The 21,583-nt window shown below is 40.7% G+C and overlaps 1 protein-coding gene across 1 annotated transcript; it reads left to right on the top strand.

Moving 5' to 3' along the window:
• The first annotated feature begins 3,452 nt into the window (after positions 1-3,452).
• LOC124166660 lies at positions 3,453-8,856 on the top strand. Its single transcript, XM_046544290.1, has 2 exons — positions 3,453-5,158; positions 8,146-8,856. The coding sequence occupies exons 1-2, from the start codon at positions 4,490-4,492 to the stop codon at positions 8,722-8,724; spliced, it is 1,248 nt and encodes a 415-aa protein (XP_046400246.1). The 5' UTR covers positions 3,453-4,489; the 3' UTR covers positions 8,725-8,856.
• The last annotated feature ends 12,727 nt before the right edge of the window (positions 8,857-21,583 follow it).

Below are 21,583 nucleotides of genomic sequence, written 5' to 3'. Positions count from 1 at the left end.
TTCAGTTTTATTCCTCCAAAACGTTAACTTCACACAATCCAATATTGCACCAAGTACACATTAAAAGCAATGAGTAAATGACAGTAGTTAAATGAGATACAAACCAAGCTTTATATTACTAGCGAACGAGATTGTTGATTTAATTTATGTTACATTTCAATTTTTGGCTTCTGAACTCCGCGCCAAGAAATCTTCATTACTGGAGAAGAAATAATTGATCATGAATTAATCTACCTTCAGATTGTTCCCAGAATGCGTCTTTACGAAGTCGGAGACAGCCTTTACGCAATACGCGCACCGCAAAATCTTTTAAAGTATTCACAACTATTTTTACACATCCATCAAGATATAAATCAGTATCGTCGTAGATGTTTATCATTGTCGCTATTACTTTGTTATTGCCATGGAGAAAATCTGCTTACTCGCATTCTGACGTCACAGGGCGTTCTTGTAGCGCGAAAGAATTTAGTAATTTTCGCGAACTTTGAAGCTCTGTAGCAACAAGAATGTTGAGAATTATGAAGTCATATTTTGCATGCGTTAATAACTTTAACTTATGTATCTAGAAATGTAAAAAAATTACCTTTTTAATTTTATGAGAGTACCCGATTGCAAACGTTATACTGCAAAATGTGGGGGAAATAGTGGATTGCATTTCACTCATCAGCGCGCCGCGGACATTTTTGAAAGCCGATTAAAATGCGACTGAAGTGGTAACAGAAATTAGCCTTCTGTGGGATGGAATTGGGCCTCCTCTATACAGTTCCCTTGTTACAGTATCAAATGTCGGCGAACACCCCATATTACTGTACTTGTAATTCGATATTCGTGTGTATTACCTAAAGCCTGAATCACACGATCATTTTTTTTTCGTCGCGAAAGTGATCACTATCGCGATCACTGCGCAAAATGATCGTCGCCGGCAATTGTTTTACGCGATCGCGATGAAGATTCCCATCGCTATTTTTCATCACTCGTCCGGTCGCTTTTTGCGTCGCTAAAACCGTCACTAAAACCCCATATCAGCCAATCGGAACGCATTCCCCTATGGAGCGATTGCAGTGCAACGTTTGACAATTGTGGGAACGACATAAATAAACAAACACACTTTATAATTTCTTGATGTGGGTCCTATGACAACGAGCTGGGATATCGGAAATGATGCGAAAGGCGACGGCGGGAGTGACCTTGTGATTCAGAAAAATGATCACTAGAGCGATTGCTTTTCGCGACGGGAAAAGTGATCTCGATAGTGATCACTTTCGCGGCGAAAAAAAAATGATCGTGTGATTCAGGCTTTAGAATGATATGCAATAATAGAGAGAGTAAAATTTCATTTAGAAGCTCAGGAACTAGCGCCATTCAATTTTGAAAATATTTTGTTGACCGTTAGCAGTTGCTGATACAACAATATTCCTTTTTCAGAAAATAAAATTAACTGCGACCACGCTTCCAATGTCGTAACACCCTGCCTTACAATGTCGTAACACCATGCATTTTCTTTCAGATTCGCACCTCATTACTTCGATCGATGGAAATACCTCGGTCGGGAAAAGTTTCGAAGGCGTATCTTATTCGGAAATTATCCCGCAATACTTAACGCGATAAAAATATAATAACCTTTATTCTTTATTTAGCACCTTTATTCTTTTCTTTCGAAAAATATTTAAGAAATTAAATATGGTGATTGCTAAGGGGATGAAAGCTTTATTTCCTCTCCATCTTAACAAACTATGCTTAAAATGATTGATTAATATCTAAAAGCCACTTGCTGCGCATACGCATGTTGGAAGTTACGCGAGAGACATCATCGCAGGGAAGTATTGCATACCACCAAGGCGCCAAGGAAAGTAATGAAATGCCCAAAACTAAGATCTTAATTTGCCTCTAGTATCCAGGAACCCTGTCCCCATTTTATTTTGTCCATTTTTCTCTAAATTCTAACTTACTAATAAATAAATAAAGATGTATGCAAATTATTAATTTCATCCACAGGGTGAATATTTCTAAAATAAACAATGGTGACCTTACCTTGCATTTATCGATCGATGGATTGCGTAAAAGATATACCTCACCGTGAATGCAAATGGCATAAATCATTTTATTTTTATCACAAAGTGAATCCTTCAAAATTCCTGCGAGTCGCTCATTTAATTCGTGAGTGAATTGTCAAAGCTCAATGCTTGCGTATTTATATCTTATCACGATTTCTTATGACTTACGATAAAGCTTTCCTGCGGTTATCCAGCGGTGCAGGTGATTCAGAAGTTCGCATTTTTATCGGAAATTAAATTGAATATACTTAACATAAATTGAGAAAAATATTTTTTCTATTGGTATTCTAAAAATTGTCTCCATTCACTCCCTTGCTTCTGATGGCAATACAGCATTCAAAAATCTGACATATAAAATTTTGTTCCATTGTTCTCTAATTAATTAACCAAAGTTCCACTCGTAATAATAGTTTCCAATTGTATCAATAGATGGCTTTAGTTATACATTTTTTCGTGGAAATTTCGTCAAGAGTTCTGGTTTAATCGTAAACTTTATTCACCACTAAAAATAAAAATAAAATTAAAAAGATTAAAAGGACGAACTTTTACCAAAAATAGGCTAAGATAAACTAAAAAGTAAAAGAAATAAGCTATTTATCACTTAGAGAATGAAGCGTGGGTGATGATTCGGTTTAGATATAAATATTGCGTGTGCCAATCCAGTGGCGCCGACTCCATGGGGCCTGAGGGGACCCGAGCCCCCTCAAAAATTCGTTATGGGCGTGAGGAAAAAATGTGTCAAGTTTGTACATTCTCCGCGGAGTGTCCAGATATCGAGATTCGAGTTATCAGGGCTCTAATGTAGATCATATGACTCTTCTAAAATGCTTAAAAAAAACTATAACTCACTACTTATAAAATTTCCCGGGGCAAGATCCCCGGTTTGGGCCCCCCAATATTTTGTCTAAGTTGGCATCCCTGTGCCAATCCTTGAATTCACCTATCAGGTTCTTCTGCATACATTCCTAATAAACTTAATCAGCAACCACGACGTATTTTACGAGTGATGGAAAGTAAAAAAAAAATACTTTTTACTTCATCCAAGGCTTCTTGGAAAAATCGATTTTTTTAATATTAAAAAAATTATCTCTCTCTATAGCTAAATGATTGAGTGTTTTACATTTTCGTGTAAATTCAATGAAATAGTCCGGAGAACTTCTTGCATCATTTGTAGCTTCAGCATTGTTAATCACAAATGCTGGATCATTTCAGTCTCATCGTGTGCTTATCCTCTTGATGGCTATTCCTGTATAGATTTCCCCCGTGCAACTATCCTTCCGTGTCTATGATTCAGTGCTTTGCGCAACTAGAATTGCTGGCGGCCTTGGTTCGTTAGCTCTCCTGCTCCATCGCGGCGACTTTCAAAGCGATCTCGATAGCATCACATGCTCACGACGGCGCCGACACAACGGACTCGGAGAGTACTGTGATAGTAAAAGTCCTCTTGCATTCCGGCAAACATATTTCGCCTTCACTCCAGGTGGTGCAATTTCGTTCACGTGAGATAGGAATTACATAAATAGCGCGTTTGATCAATGTGTGTGGTATTTAGTGTCCGCGGGTCCGTATTCTCAGTCGCCGGACCCAATTCACAATCTGCGGACAGTGCAGCGGTTCTCGAGCGCAATTATCTAGTGAAAGTTCCCTTGAGGCGTAAACTACATTTAAATTGGACGATTGCTGTTATCTTATCACGCTCCGTCTTGCCATATCCGAGGGAAAATAATCAACACACCCGATGAGGTAAAAAGAATAGAAATCATTAGATTATAGTGTGATAGTGAAACAGCTAAGGCAGTAGTCCCCCTGCCCTGAACGTGTTAATTTCGCCCCCTTTGGCTTAGTGCGGGTCGAGCTGTATCCTCACCCATCCCTATCAACTCTAAGATTGAATAATCGTGTGTGTGAGTGAAGGAACTATCCCATCCGCACGAGTGAATTTCGAACGACTGCGACTTAGTCCGGGGTGAGTTCGACCACCACCCATTCGAATCATCCGCGGGTTGAACTGCAGTGTGAGTGAGTGAAGGAACCGATCCCACCCAGCCCTGAACGCGCTGAATTTCGAACGTCTGTGACTTAGTCCGAGGTGAGCCCTACCCCCACCCATCCAAATCATCCACGGGTCGAACTGCTGCGGATTTTGTGAGTGAAGGTACTTCTATCACCCAACCCCGAACGTTTAAATATCGCACGCCTGTGTTTTGGTCCGGGGTGAGTTCGACCCCCACCCATCCAGATCAACCGAACTCCAGTGCGAGTGAAGAAACTGCCTCCACTCAATCCTGAAGGCGTTGAATTTCTCACGCCCGTGGTTTGGTCCGGGGTGAGCTCGACCCTCACTCATTCCAATCAACCCACGGGTTGGAATCATCTAGTGAGTGAAGGGGAATATCTCTCCAAATCGGCGTCTCAGCATCATATTAATCGTCGCGATGGAGCAGCTATCGTGGGACGAGTGCGAATGCAGCGTGAAGAAGGCTTTCGAAGGCCGCGAGTGCAAACTTCTCGGTTACGACGTCCGACCCGCCAGCGACACGCAGATCGGTTTCCTGGGCGTCCACCTGCGGATCGAAGCGAGGGTCCTCCTGGACGGTTCCCGGGAGGAGGCGGTGCGGCTCTTCGCCAAGAAGCCCCCCACTTCGGAGGCTCACGGCTCCTTCGTCGCGGTCTGCAGCTTCTTCCGGAGGGAGGCGAAGGCTTACACTTCTTACGCGCCCAGACTGAAGCAAGTCCTCCTCCCGGCGGGGCCACGGCTCCCCATGACCGAGTGCTACTTCGCCAGGGGCGAGGACGTGCGAGGTGACGTCATCGTCATGCAGGACCTCCGTCTTGCGGGGTACGAGATGGCCGACAAGCGGACGCCGATGGACCTGCTCAGGACCAAAGCGGTGCTGTGGGCGCTGGCCCGTCTGCACGGCGCCTCCGTCCTCATGCAGCGCAATTCCGAGCTGTACCGCAAGGGGGAGTTCGAGTCGATCGAGGAAGCGGTATTCATGGACGACCCGAACCACCCCTCCTACAAATGGTCACTCTCGTCCGCGGAGACGTTCGCGTCGGCAGTGGTCCGCATCTGGCCGGAGAGGTTCCCTGATCGAGCAAAGGTATTATTGGATGCCTTCTTTACTATTATTAGGGACGACTCGATTCCAAATTTCCAAGGGTGGTTTCCTATTATTTTTTTATTGCCTAAATCGAAATATTATTACTCCTGGAGCACGTATTTCACGCTTTTAGATTTTTAAATGACGATATCTATTTTTCGCGATCAAATGAAAAGTGAATAATTTCAAGCGCGCGAAAACGCGACGGCTAAGTATGAATGCTGGGGAAACCCCGCGTGATGTCATTCTGGTTCCCGCTGTCGCCGTGTGAGGTGACCTTGGGGCGAGGCTTTAAGCGCTGATACGACGAAGATTGCTAGCAGGTAGCAGAGTACGCTGCTAGCAGGTAGCGCTAGGCTTAAGTAAGGATTATTATTACCTTATCAAACGAAGGAAACTTTCCGACCATAGGCAGTTTTAATAGGTGATTATTAAGACAAGTTTCCCTGAGCTCTGTGCCTCATGCGTGCATTAGTAATCTCAGACGATGTAAAACTCCTATCTACTCGTATAGAAACTAGGTCCCTGTGACGTCACGTGGAGTGGCATCGCATGGGCGTCAATCTGGACTTTTTCAAATGAGGTTAAAATTGACCATTGCCATTCGTCTGAATTGGGATTTCTAAAACCAAATAACTTGTATATTAAGAATACACTAATGGTGGGTAACGAATCGCAATCAATGCCTTTCGTTTTCTTTGATGAAGGAAACTACCCTATTCTATCCCGTAGAACAGCGGGTCTCAACCTACTTTTTCCTCCCGTACCCCTCCATCTCTGCATAACCAATATTGTACCCCCAAAAATGTGGAGTGCCCATTTCATTACATAATTTCATTACGGGTAGGTGACCCTTAAAGTTATAAATAATTGTATAAATAGAAACTTTGTTTTAAATATCCCACTTAATATGTTCACATATTTTCTGGTTAAGACCTTGCTTTTCACTATTTTCAACTTAAGATTTTTTATTGTCCAGGTATAATTTATGTTGTTTAATAATTTATTTTTTGTCTACTTCTACTGGAAGTATACATTCTTAATAAATTTTAAACGAAAGACTAAATATTGATTAGGATCTCATGTTAGTTTATTTGTACACATATTTTTAGCCGCCACTGTTGCCATGCTACTATACTATTATGTGACGCCCGCCATTACCGATTATTTTCAGCGTACCCCCAAAGGGTTTGCTGTTTTAGCTAAAAATGTTTTATAAACTGCTCACTTGATGATGTCGTCTATTCGACGAAACAATGGTCGTGAAAGAAATGAATCTGCTGAAACCAGTGGCGGATACAGATGGGGGGCGCAGGGGGCGCGCGCCCCCCCCCCCTTGCGGGTCCGGCTGTATTGCCGAACATTGCAAAACCACAATTGTAACTTTTTATATCATAATATGGCATTGTCTTTTACATGCTTATAATCACTTTAAATAAAATTTTCTTATACTTTGCCTGTGACTTGATCATATCTTATTACGATAAAAGTAAAGACAACTCAAGATATGTTGCGCCCCCCCCCCCTTGAGTTTTTTCTGTCTCCGCCACTGGCTGAAACGTTTACCTTTGCTACAAAAATCAAATGAACACAAACACCATTGGCAAAAATCAAAGAAATTGTTCGCGAGTTCACGGAGACATGATAGAATCAAAAATAGACTTTTTTATATTCCTTTGTTATATTCTTAAAAAAAAACTACCAGTTTAGATCTTACCAGGTCAATAAACTGAAAAGGTGGAAACCGGTAGAGTTTTTAATAAATACTGTGTAGAATATAACAAAGTTTATTTTGGTTTCAATCACAATCAATAAGTACCTATTCAGAACGAAAAATCGAGAGCGACGTCGCGTATACCCGAAAACCTCCATTTTCATCACATGACTCCCCTTTTGTTTATTTTCGGACCGTTAACCAGAATTTTTGTTTATCACTATTCGTATTCCATTGTTTTCTTCCGTTGTCAAGGAGAATTGTTGCACTGTGGAAGTGTAGAAAGTAGTGATGGGCAAAGTCGATCATTTTAGTGATTCAATCATTTTGACTCGAGTCACATAAGTGATTCAATCAATTGATTCAATCACTATGATCGAAAAGACTCAAATCAAGATTCAATCACTATGATCGAAAAGACTCAAAGGAGTCATGATTGAAAAGACTCAAAAGGAATCATGATCGAAAAGACTCAAAAGGAATCAAGATCGAAAAGACTCAATCAATGGATGTAATAAATCACTTTGAATAATCGAATAAATACTGCCTCATCTGCGAAGAGCATTGGTAACGCTGATTGCTATCCATATTATCATTTCATATACTATTTTAATTGTGAATTCCTAGATGAGTAAATTAGATTGCAAAAATGAAGGAAGCAGTGTCATGAAAATATTTGGGAAGGCGAAACTGACACAGTTTCTTAACACTAATAAAATAATTTCTAACTATAGTTGATCAAAATATAACACAAAATACACCGCACACTATGCATGAATCTGATCTGCAGGATAATTTTATGAACGGCACAATAAAATATAACCAGCTTTAACTTCTAATTCTTAACGTTCTCCTACAGGAGTCATCTTAATATTTTCCTTTTTCGTGTATTGGTGTTATTAATACTGATAACTGCTGGAAAACATTTAAGAAAAAGATTACACAAGTATTCAGTTCTTCATAACATAGTATTTAATTTTATCACAACTATTTCTGCCCTGACGAAAAGAGATTAAGCATCGGTCGTTCCAAATTTTGAATCAAACCGGAAACCGAGATGATTGATATGAAACCGGAAGTCGGAGTGATTGATGATTGATGATCGACTTGTTTAACGAAATGAATCATGAGTCATTTGATTCACCTAGTGATTCAATCTTTTTGATCGAATCGTTCATGATCGACCCATCACTAGTAGAAAGATTTTTCTTGTCGGCTCATCACGTCTTCTATTAATGTTTTGCGTTTCTTCATCCCGGTATTTACTCTGTAGGTATTCGAGGCTTCTTGGAATGCTTGGAAGGAAATCTTCAAGGTGGTCAGACATTCCGACGTCTACCTCAACGTCCTCTGCCATGGAGACACCTGGGCCAACAACATTATGTTTCGGGAAAATGGCGACGGCCTGGAGGCCATATTGGTGGACTTCCAGCAGCACCGCTACGCCCCACCGGCCCTAGACATCGTCAACCTGCTCCACACCACGACGAGACGCGAATTTCGGGACGAAAACCTGGAGGGCCTGCTGGCGTTCTACAGGGAGGCCTTCTCCCGCGTTGTCTCCCCGGAACTGGCCGACCAGATCCTCACCATGGACCAGCTGCGCAAGTGCACGGATGAGGTGAGGGTGTACGGTCGCTGCTTCTCCACCTCCCTGCTCCCCCTGGTGCTGCTGAGCGACAGCAAAGACGGAAGCGCCGCTCCTCAAGAGGAGAAACCGGACTTCATTGAAGACATGGTGCGGGACAGGGCGGACGACGTGCTTCGTAGCATCGCCCAGGACGATGATGCTAAGGAGAGGATTATGGAGTGCTACCAAGAATTCTTGGAGAGTGCGGGTCTGTGGGAGTGACGCACGACGGGACGTGTGTGACGTGGATAACTTGGCTGCTTGGCATCCAGATGTCCGTCATACGTCACTCCAGCTCATGACTTACTTATTCCCACCCCCAACGACTTTCTTAGCTGTATTCAGTGGTGCAATTTCCCGTGGGCAAAAACGTGCAGAGTGTGAAACATTAGCGCTTACTTTCAGCCCAAGTAGGTATTACTTACGCATCTCCACATTTTATTAACAGCCTCTTATAATTTTTCTTACGTTTGGTTCCGATGGATAAAATTTTTGACGTTAGCAGTTTTTTCAGGGCTACTAATACTTGCCAAGAATTGCCTGAATTTATTCTGTTTTGTATTTCATATTATTCATGATTGTTTGAGCTGATTTTAATTCATTTACTCTTTCAAAACTGTGATCCTCAATGGTAATATTTCTGGAGTCATAAGGGTTTCGACCGAAGAACATAAATGTGGTCTTATCGTTATTGATTTTCAGTCCAACTTCTTGGGTTTCTTCCACGAGGATTTCTGTCATACTTATTTTCCGCTAGCAAAACTAAGTCATCTGCAAAGGCGAGCACTGATACGTTTTTCCCTGTTGTTATTTCCAATTCTTAAGTTTTGAGTAACAAAGGGACTGGAATTAAAATTGCGGAAGATGTTGCCCAAGTGCTGTGTGTGGAGTGTGTTTATGTATGACTCTGAGACTTGGACGATGGGGAATAGAGACAGGGACAGGATCGGGGCGTTTGATATGTGGGTTTGTGGGAAGATGGAGGGAATACGGTGGACGGATCGAGTTAGGAATGAGCAAGTGTTGAACAGGGAAGATGAGAAAAGGGTGTCGATGGACAAAATAAATGAAAGGAAGGGTAACAGGCTGGGACATTTGATGAGAGGGAATGGAATTTTGAAAGTAGCTTTGGAGGGAACGGTGGAAGAGATCAGAAGAAAGGGAGGGAGAAGGCTGAAGTTTATCGATTATTTAAAGATGGGAAAGTATAGAGACTTCAAAGAAATGGCCGGAGACAGGAAAGAATGGAGACAGCGTTGGCATAAGCGACCTGCCGACAGCAGTGGCGGCTTGCCCATGAGGACTCTCGGACGCCGCCCCTCCCAAATATTTGAAAAAGGAAAAAAATTAACACTCATTCAATTGTAATTATACATCCATTGAACAAGGCATTTTTCCAATCGTATTCATCGAAAATGTAGGAAAAACACGCAAAAATAGCGCGATAAGTTCGCATTTGTAGCCGCGGGGCGCTGGCCAGAACGTCCCAATCCATCGCCATGCAGTTATATGAGGAGTGGTTATGGTGGGGGCAGCTGGTGCTATGACGCGCCTAAGTTTGTGCCTTATGGAAGTCTTGGGACGCCGCCCGAGCATGCGCAGAGCGACGTATCTAGTAAGTTGACATCGCCGCGCCGTCCAGAGGCCGTATAATATCGGTGTTTTAGTGTTGCAGAATACCTTGTTTTGGTGACCAGACTTATTATTTGTAAATTGTTTTAATGTAAATAGGCCTAGTTGTAGTTGAGTTAATCGAGTCAGTGATTGTTAGTGTTTTAGTGTTAGTGACTGTTTTATGTGTTAGAGGTCTCTAGATTACCTGAAAAACTCTCTACAATACACAAAATACTCAAAAATGTTGACCCCCCGGTGGAGTGTGCCCCTCCCTGGACTTGACTCACGAGCCGCCGGTGGCCGACGGGCAGAACACCACAACATTCCCAATTCCGTTTTCATGATTTCTTTTAGTGCCTTTCCAATGCTAAATTGTTAGTTGTACAATTGTCTAGGAAATCAAAAATAGCATGGCAAACTCGCTGAAAATCTTACTAGAGCCTGAATCACACGATTATTTCTCCCATCCCTTCCGAGCTACAGCTCAAGCGATCGCTCAAAAGATGGCTGAAAAATGACATTTTCACGCGATAATTTTCCGCCATGACTCCATGGATGGAAATCACATCCCTTTTTGCCATCACCCGTTACGTCTCCGATTCAGTCGCCGAAATCATCGCTGGCAAATCAGGACGCACGGCCGAAAACAGCGAGTATAACGCCACGCTTGGCTTTTATCTGAACGACAGTTGTAAATTCGGAAAGTGACGAAAAAAGCGATGGAAAAAGGGACGGTGGGAATGGACGTGTGATTCCGAAAATGATGTGTCTAGCGATCTCTCTTTTGGTCTCTGAAAAGCTAACGCTGTAGCTATCACTCAATAGGGACGGAAAAAAATCGATGGTGTGATCCAGGCTTTAGCTTCATCTAGTGATAATAAGTGATGCCTCGTTCACATTACGATCGTCGGAGCGATCGTCCTAGCATTAGTTGGCCGAACTAGCCGTGTGAATGCATGTCCTGACAATAGCTGACGTAGTTCCGAACGTTGCCACTTTACGATGCTTACGATGGTTAGGCGCTGGGAGACCGGAAACGGAAGTGACAAGAGAAAAACGAAAAGCTCGTGAAGCTCTATTTTTTAATGGATTTGTCCTAGGAAGGAAGACTATGGGCGGAAGAAAAATATTTCGGTAAATACACGTTGAGCACAGTACTATTTTAGTCCATGAATACCTCAACAGCTTTGCTAATCGTCAATTTCCCGCTCACTTTAGATGTCAGCACTAGAGGGCAGCACAGGTTTTAACAATCGTCCAAGGTCGGTAAAAGTATACTTCTTAATCTGGGCGGTTGTTTAGTCTCAGGGCCTTGTTTCAACCCTGAAAAAATGTCCAACTCACGCGACAAAACATTCCCATCATAGTGCTCTGTGTGAATAGTTTCTAATGTATCTAGATTTTTCTACTTTATTTTGAAAGTAAGGTGCATGGAATTTTTCATGGCCATAGGCAATTATACACTTTGCTCTACCGCATAGGTTCTAGGATTCACTGATTACTTTCTTTTTCCGGATTGATTACTAATATATTAGGGTTTCAGCATAGATATAATCATAGAGTTTACATTACTAGAGAGTTTAGAGTGTAGAGTATTTATGGATATAATAATAATAGGGTAGTTTCCTTCATCAAAGAAAACGAAAGGCATTGATTGCGATTCGTTACCCACCATTAGTGTATTCATAATACACAAATTATTTGGTTTTTGAAACACCGGTTTAGACGAATGGCAAGGGTCAAATTTTATCCTCATTTGAAAAAGGCCAGATTGGCGCCCATGCGATGCCACTCCACGTGACGTCACAGGGACTTAGTTTCTATACGAGAAGATAGGAGTTATACATCGTCTGAGGTTACCAATGCATGCATGAGGCACAGAGCTCAGGGAAACATGTCTTAATAATCACCTACTAAAACTGGCTAAGGTCGGAAAGTTTTCTTCGTTTGATAAGGTATTAATAAACCTTTTTTAAGCCAAGCGCTACCATTCAGCAAGGCACTCAGCTACCCGCTGGCAGCCTGCGACGTGTCAGCGCTAAGCCTCGCCTCAAGATCACCTCACCGGGCGGGAGGGGGAACCAGAAATACGACGTACGGAGATATTTCCCGGCATTCATACTTGAGCGTCGCGTTTTCGCGCGCTTGAAAATTTTCACTTTTCATTTAATCGCGAAAAATAGATATTGTCATTTAAAAATCTAAAAGCGTGAAATACGTACTCCAGGAGTAATAATCTTTCGATTAAGGCAATAAAAAAATAATAGGAAACCACCCTATTATTCTTATTGGTCCCATGACTTTACATTGTTAAATATAGTACAAGTCAATACAAAAAATACATACACATTTGAAGCTTATTTGTGCTAAAATAGCTTTTGTTAACAAGGAAGAGTTTCAGATTGTAGTTGAAATTTGCCCTCGTAAGAGCATTTTTTAAGCATGAAGGCAGGGCATTACAGACCTGGGTAGGTATATGAATATATATACGTAGAAGGCAACGTTAGGCTATGCATGTGCTTCAATACCTCATTTTCTGTTACCGGAAAGAGGGCCATTGAGGACCTTATATGTTGACAGGGGTCAGTATTAAAGCTGTCCCAACATATTATTGAATTCTGCATGCATAGGGGCACATTGGCGAGGTACTGATTGGCAAACACTGCCATTTGCATGGGATCGGTTTTTATTACTTACCATGATATTTTGGTCAGGTTTTTCGCCAGACTGATAACTCTACCGTAATATTATTTCTTAGTTCGTAATACAAGGTCCCTGTACATTTTTTAAACTCAAAATAATATGATTTCTCCATATAATAATAATGTACTCTCATTGAATGCTTATTAATTGTCTTAAGTTGAGGCCTATGTTGATTAGTTAGAAATTGTAAATATTGCCAATCCCAATAATAAATGTAATACTAGAATAATCCGCATGCAAATATTCCAAGAATCATGGCAAATAATGTGACACAGTAATGTCAGTGTGCACTCAGGTGAGCCTTTAGGTACATTTAAGATTTTACAAATAACTGCAATAAATGAATACACATCAGAGCATTAATTAGAATAGGATGGATTCCAAACTCAATCACTGATATTGAGGCAGCAAATGCTGCACGAAGGAAATGCATTCCAAATTGAGCAATTAGACTCAGACAATTAACAATGACAAGACAATCATGGATGTAAATAACTGAAGCAAAAAGCGCGATGTTATTGTACATTTCCATTTGTTTCTTCTGCAATCTATCGACCACAGAGCCATTCTTTTAGGATCAGAACAGTGGCGCCGACTCCATGGGGCCTGAGGGGGCCTGAGCCCCCTCAAAGATTCGTTTGGGGGGGCGGAGCCCCCTCAATAATTCAAGAAAATAATTAAGTTATATTATGCCTTGTGAAATCACAAAAATAAATTGGCGATTTTTATTTCCCATGCTTGACGATAGTCAGTGGCGCCGACTCCATGGGGCTTGAGAGGGCCCCCAAAAATTCGTTATGGGGGTGAAGCAAAAATGTGTATGGCTTTTCGATTATCTTCCGAGTGTCAAGTTATCGAGAATCGAGTTTTCAGGTTTCTAATGTTGATCAGATGGAATCTAAAATGCTTTAAAAAACTTTAAAACTCACTCTTTATAAATTTTCCCGGGAAAGGCCCCCGGATTGCCCCCCCCCCCCAATATTTTTTATAAGTCGGCACCCCTGACGATAGTTACCTTTTAAAATAAATTAAACAATGAGTGTTGAAAAAAATAATTATAAGGTTAAGCAGGTTAACTGAATCAAGTGTTGTGAATCATGGTAGTGTTTCGGTGCTGCGACACAATTTCAATTTAACCTCTTCCTGGGGCAAGACTTCCGATATGGGCCCCCCCAATATTTTTTATAAGTCGGCGCCCCTGGATCAGAAGGAAAACGAAATATTCTTACTCCGTTTTTCGTGGAATTGGAGCAATGCGGAGCAATGCAACACACAATTTTTTGAAATTAATTCACATGCCCTATGCTAACACCATGTAAACAACAGACAGGCGGGAACCAAGTTGGGAGCGTGTCACGACCTGGCTTTTACCGACCTTGCAATCGTCGTGTGAATCACAGATATATACTTCTGTATATCGATGCGTCTGAGAAACAAGTACACTCAATTTCGATGATTTTTGTGCGGTAATTTGATGATTGCGATAATTCTGCCGGACAACGATGGATGGCATCGAATACGCGTTAATTTTTGGCACGAACGTCCCATAGCTATGGTCAGAACCGGCCCTAGCAGGTGCGGGGCTAGGGGCGAACCTTCAGTGCGGGGCCCTTCACTTAAAATATTAAACTCTATACCCCATCTACAAACTCGAGCATTTTGAATCCCTACCACTCTCTGGCTAAGTATGTGTTCCCCTCCCAGATTCAGACTTCGTAATTACGCCGTTATGATATGATCACGCAGTTGAGTTCAAAATAATATAATACAAATAAAATTTATAATTATATTTATTCATGAAATTCCCGCGCCCGCTCTCACTCATGTCAAGTTCTCTCACTCGTTGTTATCACTCACACGACACAGTACTGTACTGACAGACGCAATTGCACAATAAAAATTACTGCATTATTATTCCTTTTTCATAATATTATTTTTGTCTAGCTCGGACTTAACAATACAGTAATAGTTGAAATTGCGTTTTCAAAACTATCGTATATTTTAATGTTTTTTGCACGAACGCGGGGCCCGGGGCGGTCGCCCCGCCCTAAGGCCGGCCCTGGCTATGGTGATCATTTTTGTGAGGCGATTATTTTAAAATCATCACAACTTTTGTAGGAATAGGCTTGTAGGTTGGGAGCACTCAATGATAAGTATACATTTGCGTTGAAAATGAAGATTATCTTGTTTCAAGGTGACCAACTCTCCCGTATCTCCTGTCTCTATTTCCTATTTTGTCACAACATCCCCGCCCCTGCACATTTCGCCTCCCTGCTTTTTTACGCCAAGTAAAGTCATTCAGTTCCAACCGCCTAAATTTTTCGCACGGGGTGCAAAATCGTGTTACGGTTCGGGAGCGGTCGAAATTTTTAGAATTTGCAGAAACTTATGGAAATTTTTTATCTGAAATAAAAAAATTGTTACAAAATATTTTTAAGCTTTCTTTGTGTATTTGCTAACGCTCTTTTCATTTCATATTCCAGAGACTGCTCGTTTATTATTACTCTTCAAACAGATTACCCGATGTTTTTGCAATAGGGTGGTTTCCTAATATTTTTTTACCGCCTAAATCGAAAGATTATTACTCCTGGAGTACGTATTTCACGCTTTTAGATTTTTAAATGACGATATCTATTTTTCGCGATTAAATGAAAAGTGAAAATTTTCAAGCGCGCGAAAACTTGACGGGTAAGTATGAATGCCGAGGAAACTCCCGTGTGACGTCGTTCTGGTTCCCGCTGCCGCAAGTGAGGTGACCTTGGGGCGAGGCTTTGAGCGCTGATACGACGCAGGATGCTAGCAGGTAGCAGAGTATCATGCTAGCTGGTAGCGCTTGGCTTAAATAAAGATTATTAATACCTTATCAAACGAGGATAACTTTCCGACCTTAGCCAGTTTTAATAGGTGATTATTAAGACATATTTCCCTGAGCTCTGTTGCTCATGCATGCATTGGTAACCTCAGACGATGTAAAACTCATTAGAATTAGCAAGGGTATCTTTGAAGGGTAAGGGTATCTTAGAATCTTCAAGGGTATAAATTCTATGTACTGATACTTGTAATTGCCAGATGATATTACGCTGTATCGAAACCGGTCGCAAATATATTTTATTTTGTGAAACAGCTAAGTCTTTTCTTAACCTTTGTGCATAAAAAATAGTGTTTTAACTAACTTTTAAAATGCAAAATACTTTAACATGAAAAATGTGTCCGAAAATATCCGATCCGAAAGATCAGGCTCCGTAAATCAAGGATCCGATCCGAATCCGGATCCGAAAAAATCCTGGATCCGCCCATCCCTAATACAAACATATAAGAAAAAGAGATCATACAGACAAACAGCCACCAAGGGCGTTCCCAAGATCAAAACTAGGGTGAGGAGGCAAGCCAAGATCGTTCATGTTGTAACAATTTCACACTTCTTGGTCCAATGCCCTTTACATTTGATTAGACCTGGAGGCCGGCCATTTTGTAAATTTTTACGCATACCATTAAACTCACACAACTCGAGAACTAGTTTTCAATAAACAATTTCTTTGAGCTGCAATTGTCAACAAACCAAAATTAAAAATCTCAATACCCTTCCCGTTCACCAAATGGATGCATACGAAACGGAAGAACCGTCCCCAAGGAAGGTTAAATTTACCACTTTTCACCATCTTATCCTGCTAGACCCTTTTCCGTACTAAAATTTTACAACTTGAACGACCATATGGTTTGCTCCCCCCCTTTGGTGGCTGTGTTATAAATATGATTTACTCTTGTTCATTCAGAAAGCTAACTGCTTGTGATTTCCATTCCAATTTTATAAAGATGAGCTATAATATTTTATTCATAAATCTGTGTATGAAATTTAAAAAGACATATAGGTTATCTAACACTTTTAATCGCCATTAATATGTAGTTTTATACCATATAGTGTAAGTTCAAGGCGGAAATGTGATTCAAAAGTCCCTCACGTATTGGTTTCTACATACACCACAAGGTTGTGCTGGTGGTCTCACCCTCGTCTCCACGTAAGCAACGCCGGCAATCTGGCAACGCTGGCAATATAGGTGCGACAGGTGGCAGTGACGCCTTTTACCGACCTTGACGCCAATTTGTGGGGAGCCAAGGAGAGCAACCAATGAAGGGGAAGCCAAATTGTGTCATGGAGACAGACGTCGATTTCTACGATTTCAGCTAATCTTTACGGTGAAGTGGTGGCTGTGCCCGAGCATTAATCTGTCCTCATGGAAAGTAAGTAATTCCTGCATTAGTTTTATATATTTTCGCACATATATCCCTCTCATCGCCAATGCTACTGTTCCTCTCAAGGGCATGTTCCTTGCTGTCGTTGGCGTCGGAGAAGAAAGCTTGGCGTCACTTTTATATGTTTGAAGGTTTACGATTGCGCGACTTTCCTACCTCATATTATTTGTGCTCCCTGCGAAGTATTTATGCATACCGTAGGTTTGAATGTTAATCGGAAAATTTATAATTTGAAATGAATTGGTTTAAACCGTTTAAACGTATCGTTTGATGTGATGCTGATATTACCGCGTGTCTCGTAAGTTTTCCATTTGTTCTTTCTGGTGTACATTACTTTTAGATTTGTATTAATATTTATTTTGAACAAACTATATTGTATTTTAATAAATCCTAAACAATCATAAATAGAATAAAACATAAATTACTGCTGTTGCTCTGCAATAGCACTTTGATTACCCACATAGCAACGAACCTCTCAGAGACGTCTCACTATGGTCTCGAATGACTCGAATATCACAGATGTCTCGGAGATGTAATCGTAAGACGTTCAGGAATTAAAAAAAAACGTATTTAAACGCCATCAATGCCTTCCATATATATTTTTCGGTGCAAATCTGCAGTTTTGATTATTAAAATCACGACATTTAATATGGGTTTCTTATTTTCAAAAGGTGATCCATCACAAAATTTGTCGCTAAAAATGATCGAGAAAAGTAGGCCATAACTGTATAATTTAAATTTAATTATTTTTTTGCCTAAATTTAAAGCATACCATAGTACAAAGTCTAATGAGACATCTCAGAGACGTATGTGAGACGTCTCAAGAGATGTCACATAGACCATTTTTTTGGACATAGTGACATCTCAGAGAAGTCTCAGAGATGCCTCTGAAGCTCTCAGAATGTCTCTGAGACGTAACATGTGATATTCGAGACGTCTCAGAGACGTATCCGAGACGTATTTCTGCTATGTGGGTAATAAGTGATGTAGCTAATTTGAATTTACTTTGAAGAAGGCTCCGGGTTCATTTAATGGAAACAATATCTCTTCGTTAATCCTTTCCAGCTAGCAAATATAAAGTACGCCTTATACTTTCAGGCAACAAGTATGTTAATAGCGGGTTTTAATTTAAGGCCTGTTTACACGGTACATTAACATGTACGGGTTAATGTCTTAATGCATGAACGCTAGAATGAACGCCAAAATGCTCTGTGGAACCACCTAACATGTGCGAATGCATGAACCAAATTAGAACAGGTTCTATTTTCTGTGCATGCATTCGCACAAGTTGGGTGGTTACACGGTGAATTTCGGCGTTCATTCTAGCGTTCATACATTTAGACATTAACCCATACGTGTTAATGTACCGTGTAAACAGGCCTTGACACTCTAAAAATACTGAAGTACTTGAAAATAAATAATACAGTGCTATAGTGCGAAATATAGATATAATCGTAATATATAAATACAGTATTGACCTATCACTAACATTTTGAAACTGAAAATGTAACATTCTGTATGTCTTTATCTGTTTTATAAAGCTTTTTAATATTTCCTTAAATACCATTAAATTAGTGCAAGAGTGTCTTTAGAAAGGGCAAATGTCGACCGTCTGACCGGGTTACTTTATATGAAGTCGTTGATGACTGGTCAGATATCCAATTCTTCCAAAACATAACGATGGGCATGGAGAACAGCCAAGTTGTTCAATCGCTTCTATCCCATTGTTGATCGAAGATATGATTTCAGACGTCTAAGGGCGCGAAATGACCGTTCTGCTGTCGTTATTGGAACTACTTGGAGAAACTTAATGAATTTCACTACTTCGTATAACATTTCTCCAACTGCAGACTCTTGTGTAATGTATTTTCTTACATCAGGCATGTTTTTTAAGACCAGCTGTTTTTTTATTAGCGATATCAGCTAATATATGCGAATGTAAGCACAATCTCATTGTCGAGGTCATTTTTGAATAAGTCAGTTGAGTTCACAAAATTTGTTTCCCCTCTGTTCACTAAAAGCAAACACTCTTGTTCAACTGCAATGACCTGTGTGAGTCCAGTGGATGCAAACTGCTCAGTAATGCAAGATTGCACCGTTTCACAAACTTCAATGTAAATAGCTTTGTAGTATTCCTTTTGGGTTTTGAAAGTGTGCGGTGAGGTGGCTTTGTCGTTTTCATATTTCTTAGGCATAAGTCGATTCTGAGGAAGCAAATGATTAGTTTAAAGTATACCGGGACTAGCCGCGGTGATAACTTTTACGGGAGTCACCCGCAATGCACAATCGTCCGAAAGTTCCTGCAAATGATCATCAAGAAAAGCAACTGATCATCAACTTGTGAAGGTTTCTCTTTTAAACACAATTCACAGAAGTGTTCAAAACTGATAGCTTTCCATTCAATATACAGATCAAGCCCTCATATATATTTCCGAGATTAGCAACACTTAGATGAGGGCATTGAATTTTTTCATTGACATCCTCTACTGGGTTCATTACATGGCACTAAAGACGTAAAAATAAATGAGTCTTGAATTTTAACATTGACTCAAAGTAGCCTGCACATTTATAACCTGCCTCTGTTTTGTCCTTTGCACTAAATGTTTTAAAAAACTCCAGAAGTTCTTCAAAGTTTTTCACTATTCTAATGATTGCAATGTCCATCAAGTCCGGCAAAGAGGTCGTAGACTAGGTTGATCGTTGGTGCTCTCACAGCGTATGCTTCTGAAAAGTCCCATCCTTTTGGTGGATTCCCTTACAGTGTAAATTAAGTCCTTGGCAAAAGCCATAATATCCCTCATACACGTAAAAGCGCGGAGTCTGTCTACAACTGCCAAGTTTAAACTGTGGGCAGTGCAGTGTACATAACGTGCTTTTGGTTGTACATCCAAAACTAACTTTTGTAGACCACACTTCGGTTAGTTATAGAATTTAGTCTCAGAACACCTTCTTTATGCGTGAACATATTTTCATGAAGATGGAATTTTTCCAAAGCCTTTTTCCAGTTAGAAAAGCCAATGGAAAGATATGCATCTTCTTTTTTTGAAGAAAATTGTAATAGATTTTTAGCATTGCCTCTTTGCAGGTTTTGCAATAAAATTTTTTGGTAGATGCTTCATATTCTAGCCATGCATATTTGGTCAACCAAGACTTCTGAAATGATCTTCCCTTGCCGGATTGTCCAGGTTTCGACTGTGAAAACTTCTCGCCTGAAGACGATGAAGCAATTGACGACACAATAATTGTCGGAGGTTGACTTGCAATACCATCAACTTCCAAGCGTGCCTTTTTGGTTACAATTTATCTATTGCAAACTTAATTCACAATACACTAAGAGACTAAATAAAATACAGTCACATAAAAGAGTCTTCTAAACACTAAAGTCGAAACGCTAAACACGTCTGCACTGAAATAAAATATCCACACTGAATGACTGTGCCAGCAGGGTGAGCTTCATATTGCCGCAGCGTCATAATTTCTTGAAGTGTCAAGGCAACGCAAGGCGGAGGCGCGCAGGGTTTCAGGTGCTTCTGCTTTCTGATTCAGTCCTTTTGCAGTCGCCCTGACCGCAGCGCTCGCTCGCAGGGCTGCAAATTGGTCATTATTACCATTGTTTGCCATTATTTCTGCTGATCTTGATCATTAAAAGTCATTATAATTCTAAAAAGTCACTAAATATCAATTCTATACAGTCTTCAATTACAGGTAGGATGAGGATTTTTGTCGCTTTTATTCGCCTAAATCGGGGTTGTTATATGAGTGCGAGAGAAGGATTCGTGGCAAACGACTCCAAGCTGCATGTGCATCGGAAGCGAGCGTGTAGATGAGCCCGTTGTGGCAGCAATGTCATCTGATACCCAGGCGCAAATTGACAATTTCTGAGTTGCATCTTAGTTGCATATTCCACAACGATGTAATGAGGTGAATTAATCAATCGATCAACCAATGCCTCCTGCATACATCCTGTTTTGGTTAACCGTGAAGGAAGTGTAGCCAGGCAGTCAGGTGACAGAAGAGAAGCATAATGGTGGGGGTGAGATTACGAAATGTACGGAAGTAGTGAGAGAATGCTTAACCTCCACAACTAAGTTTTATTGAAGAACAATACTATGTTACTATACGGACAAGATCTTAGGTCATATGCTTCCAGTCCCTCGATATGTTAGACAATCCTATCCCCCACTCTCCCTCAAAATGTCATCCATCATACTTAATAGGAGCAAGGAGGTGCAATTTCTTATTTTTTTCCTCTAAAATCCTATATTGTTCTTTATTCAAAGCCATCTTATGTGTGAGTAACTGCGGTAATACAAAGGGTCCAAAACGACACAAACCTTCCATTATTATCTGGCCGGTTTCAGTAGGGTTTATGTTGTATTTGGTCAATTTGTGATCATTATTTGAGCAAAAATAAGTCATTCTTCCACTTAAATCAACCAGGAGGCAGCTTACATCCCTCTTGGCCTGCCTATTTGTACCCAAAGGTTCACGCACGGGGAAAAATTCAAAGTGT

This window comes from Ischnura elegans, chromosome 10, assembly GCF_921293095.1.
Source record: "Ischnura elegans chromosome 10, ioIscEleg1.1, whole genome shotgun sequence".
NCBI lineage: Eukaryota > Metazoa > Arthropoda > Insecta > Odonata > Coenagrionidae > Ischnura > Ischnura elegans.
This window is presented reverse-complemented; position numbering and strand designations above follow the sequence as displayed.

Coding starts and splice junctions, on each gene's coding strand:
- LOC124166660 (XM_046544290.1), top strand. CDS start 4,490: ATGGAGCAGCTATCGTGGGACGAGTGCGAATGCAGCGTGAAGAAGGCT. Junction 5,159..8,145: donor GGTTCCCTGATCGAGCAAAG/GTATTATTGGAT, acceptor TTTACTCTGTAG/GTATTCGAGGCTTCTTGGAA.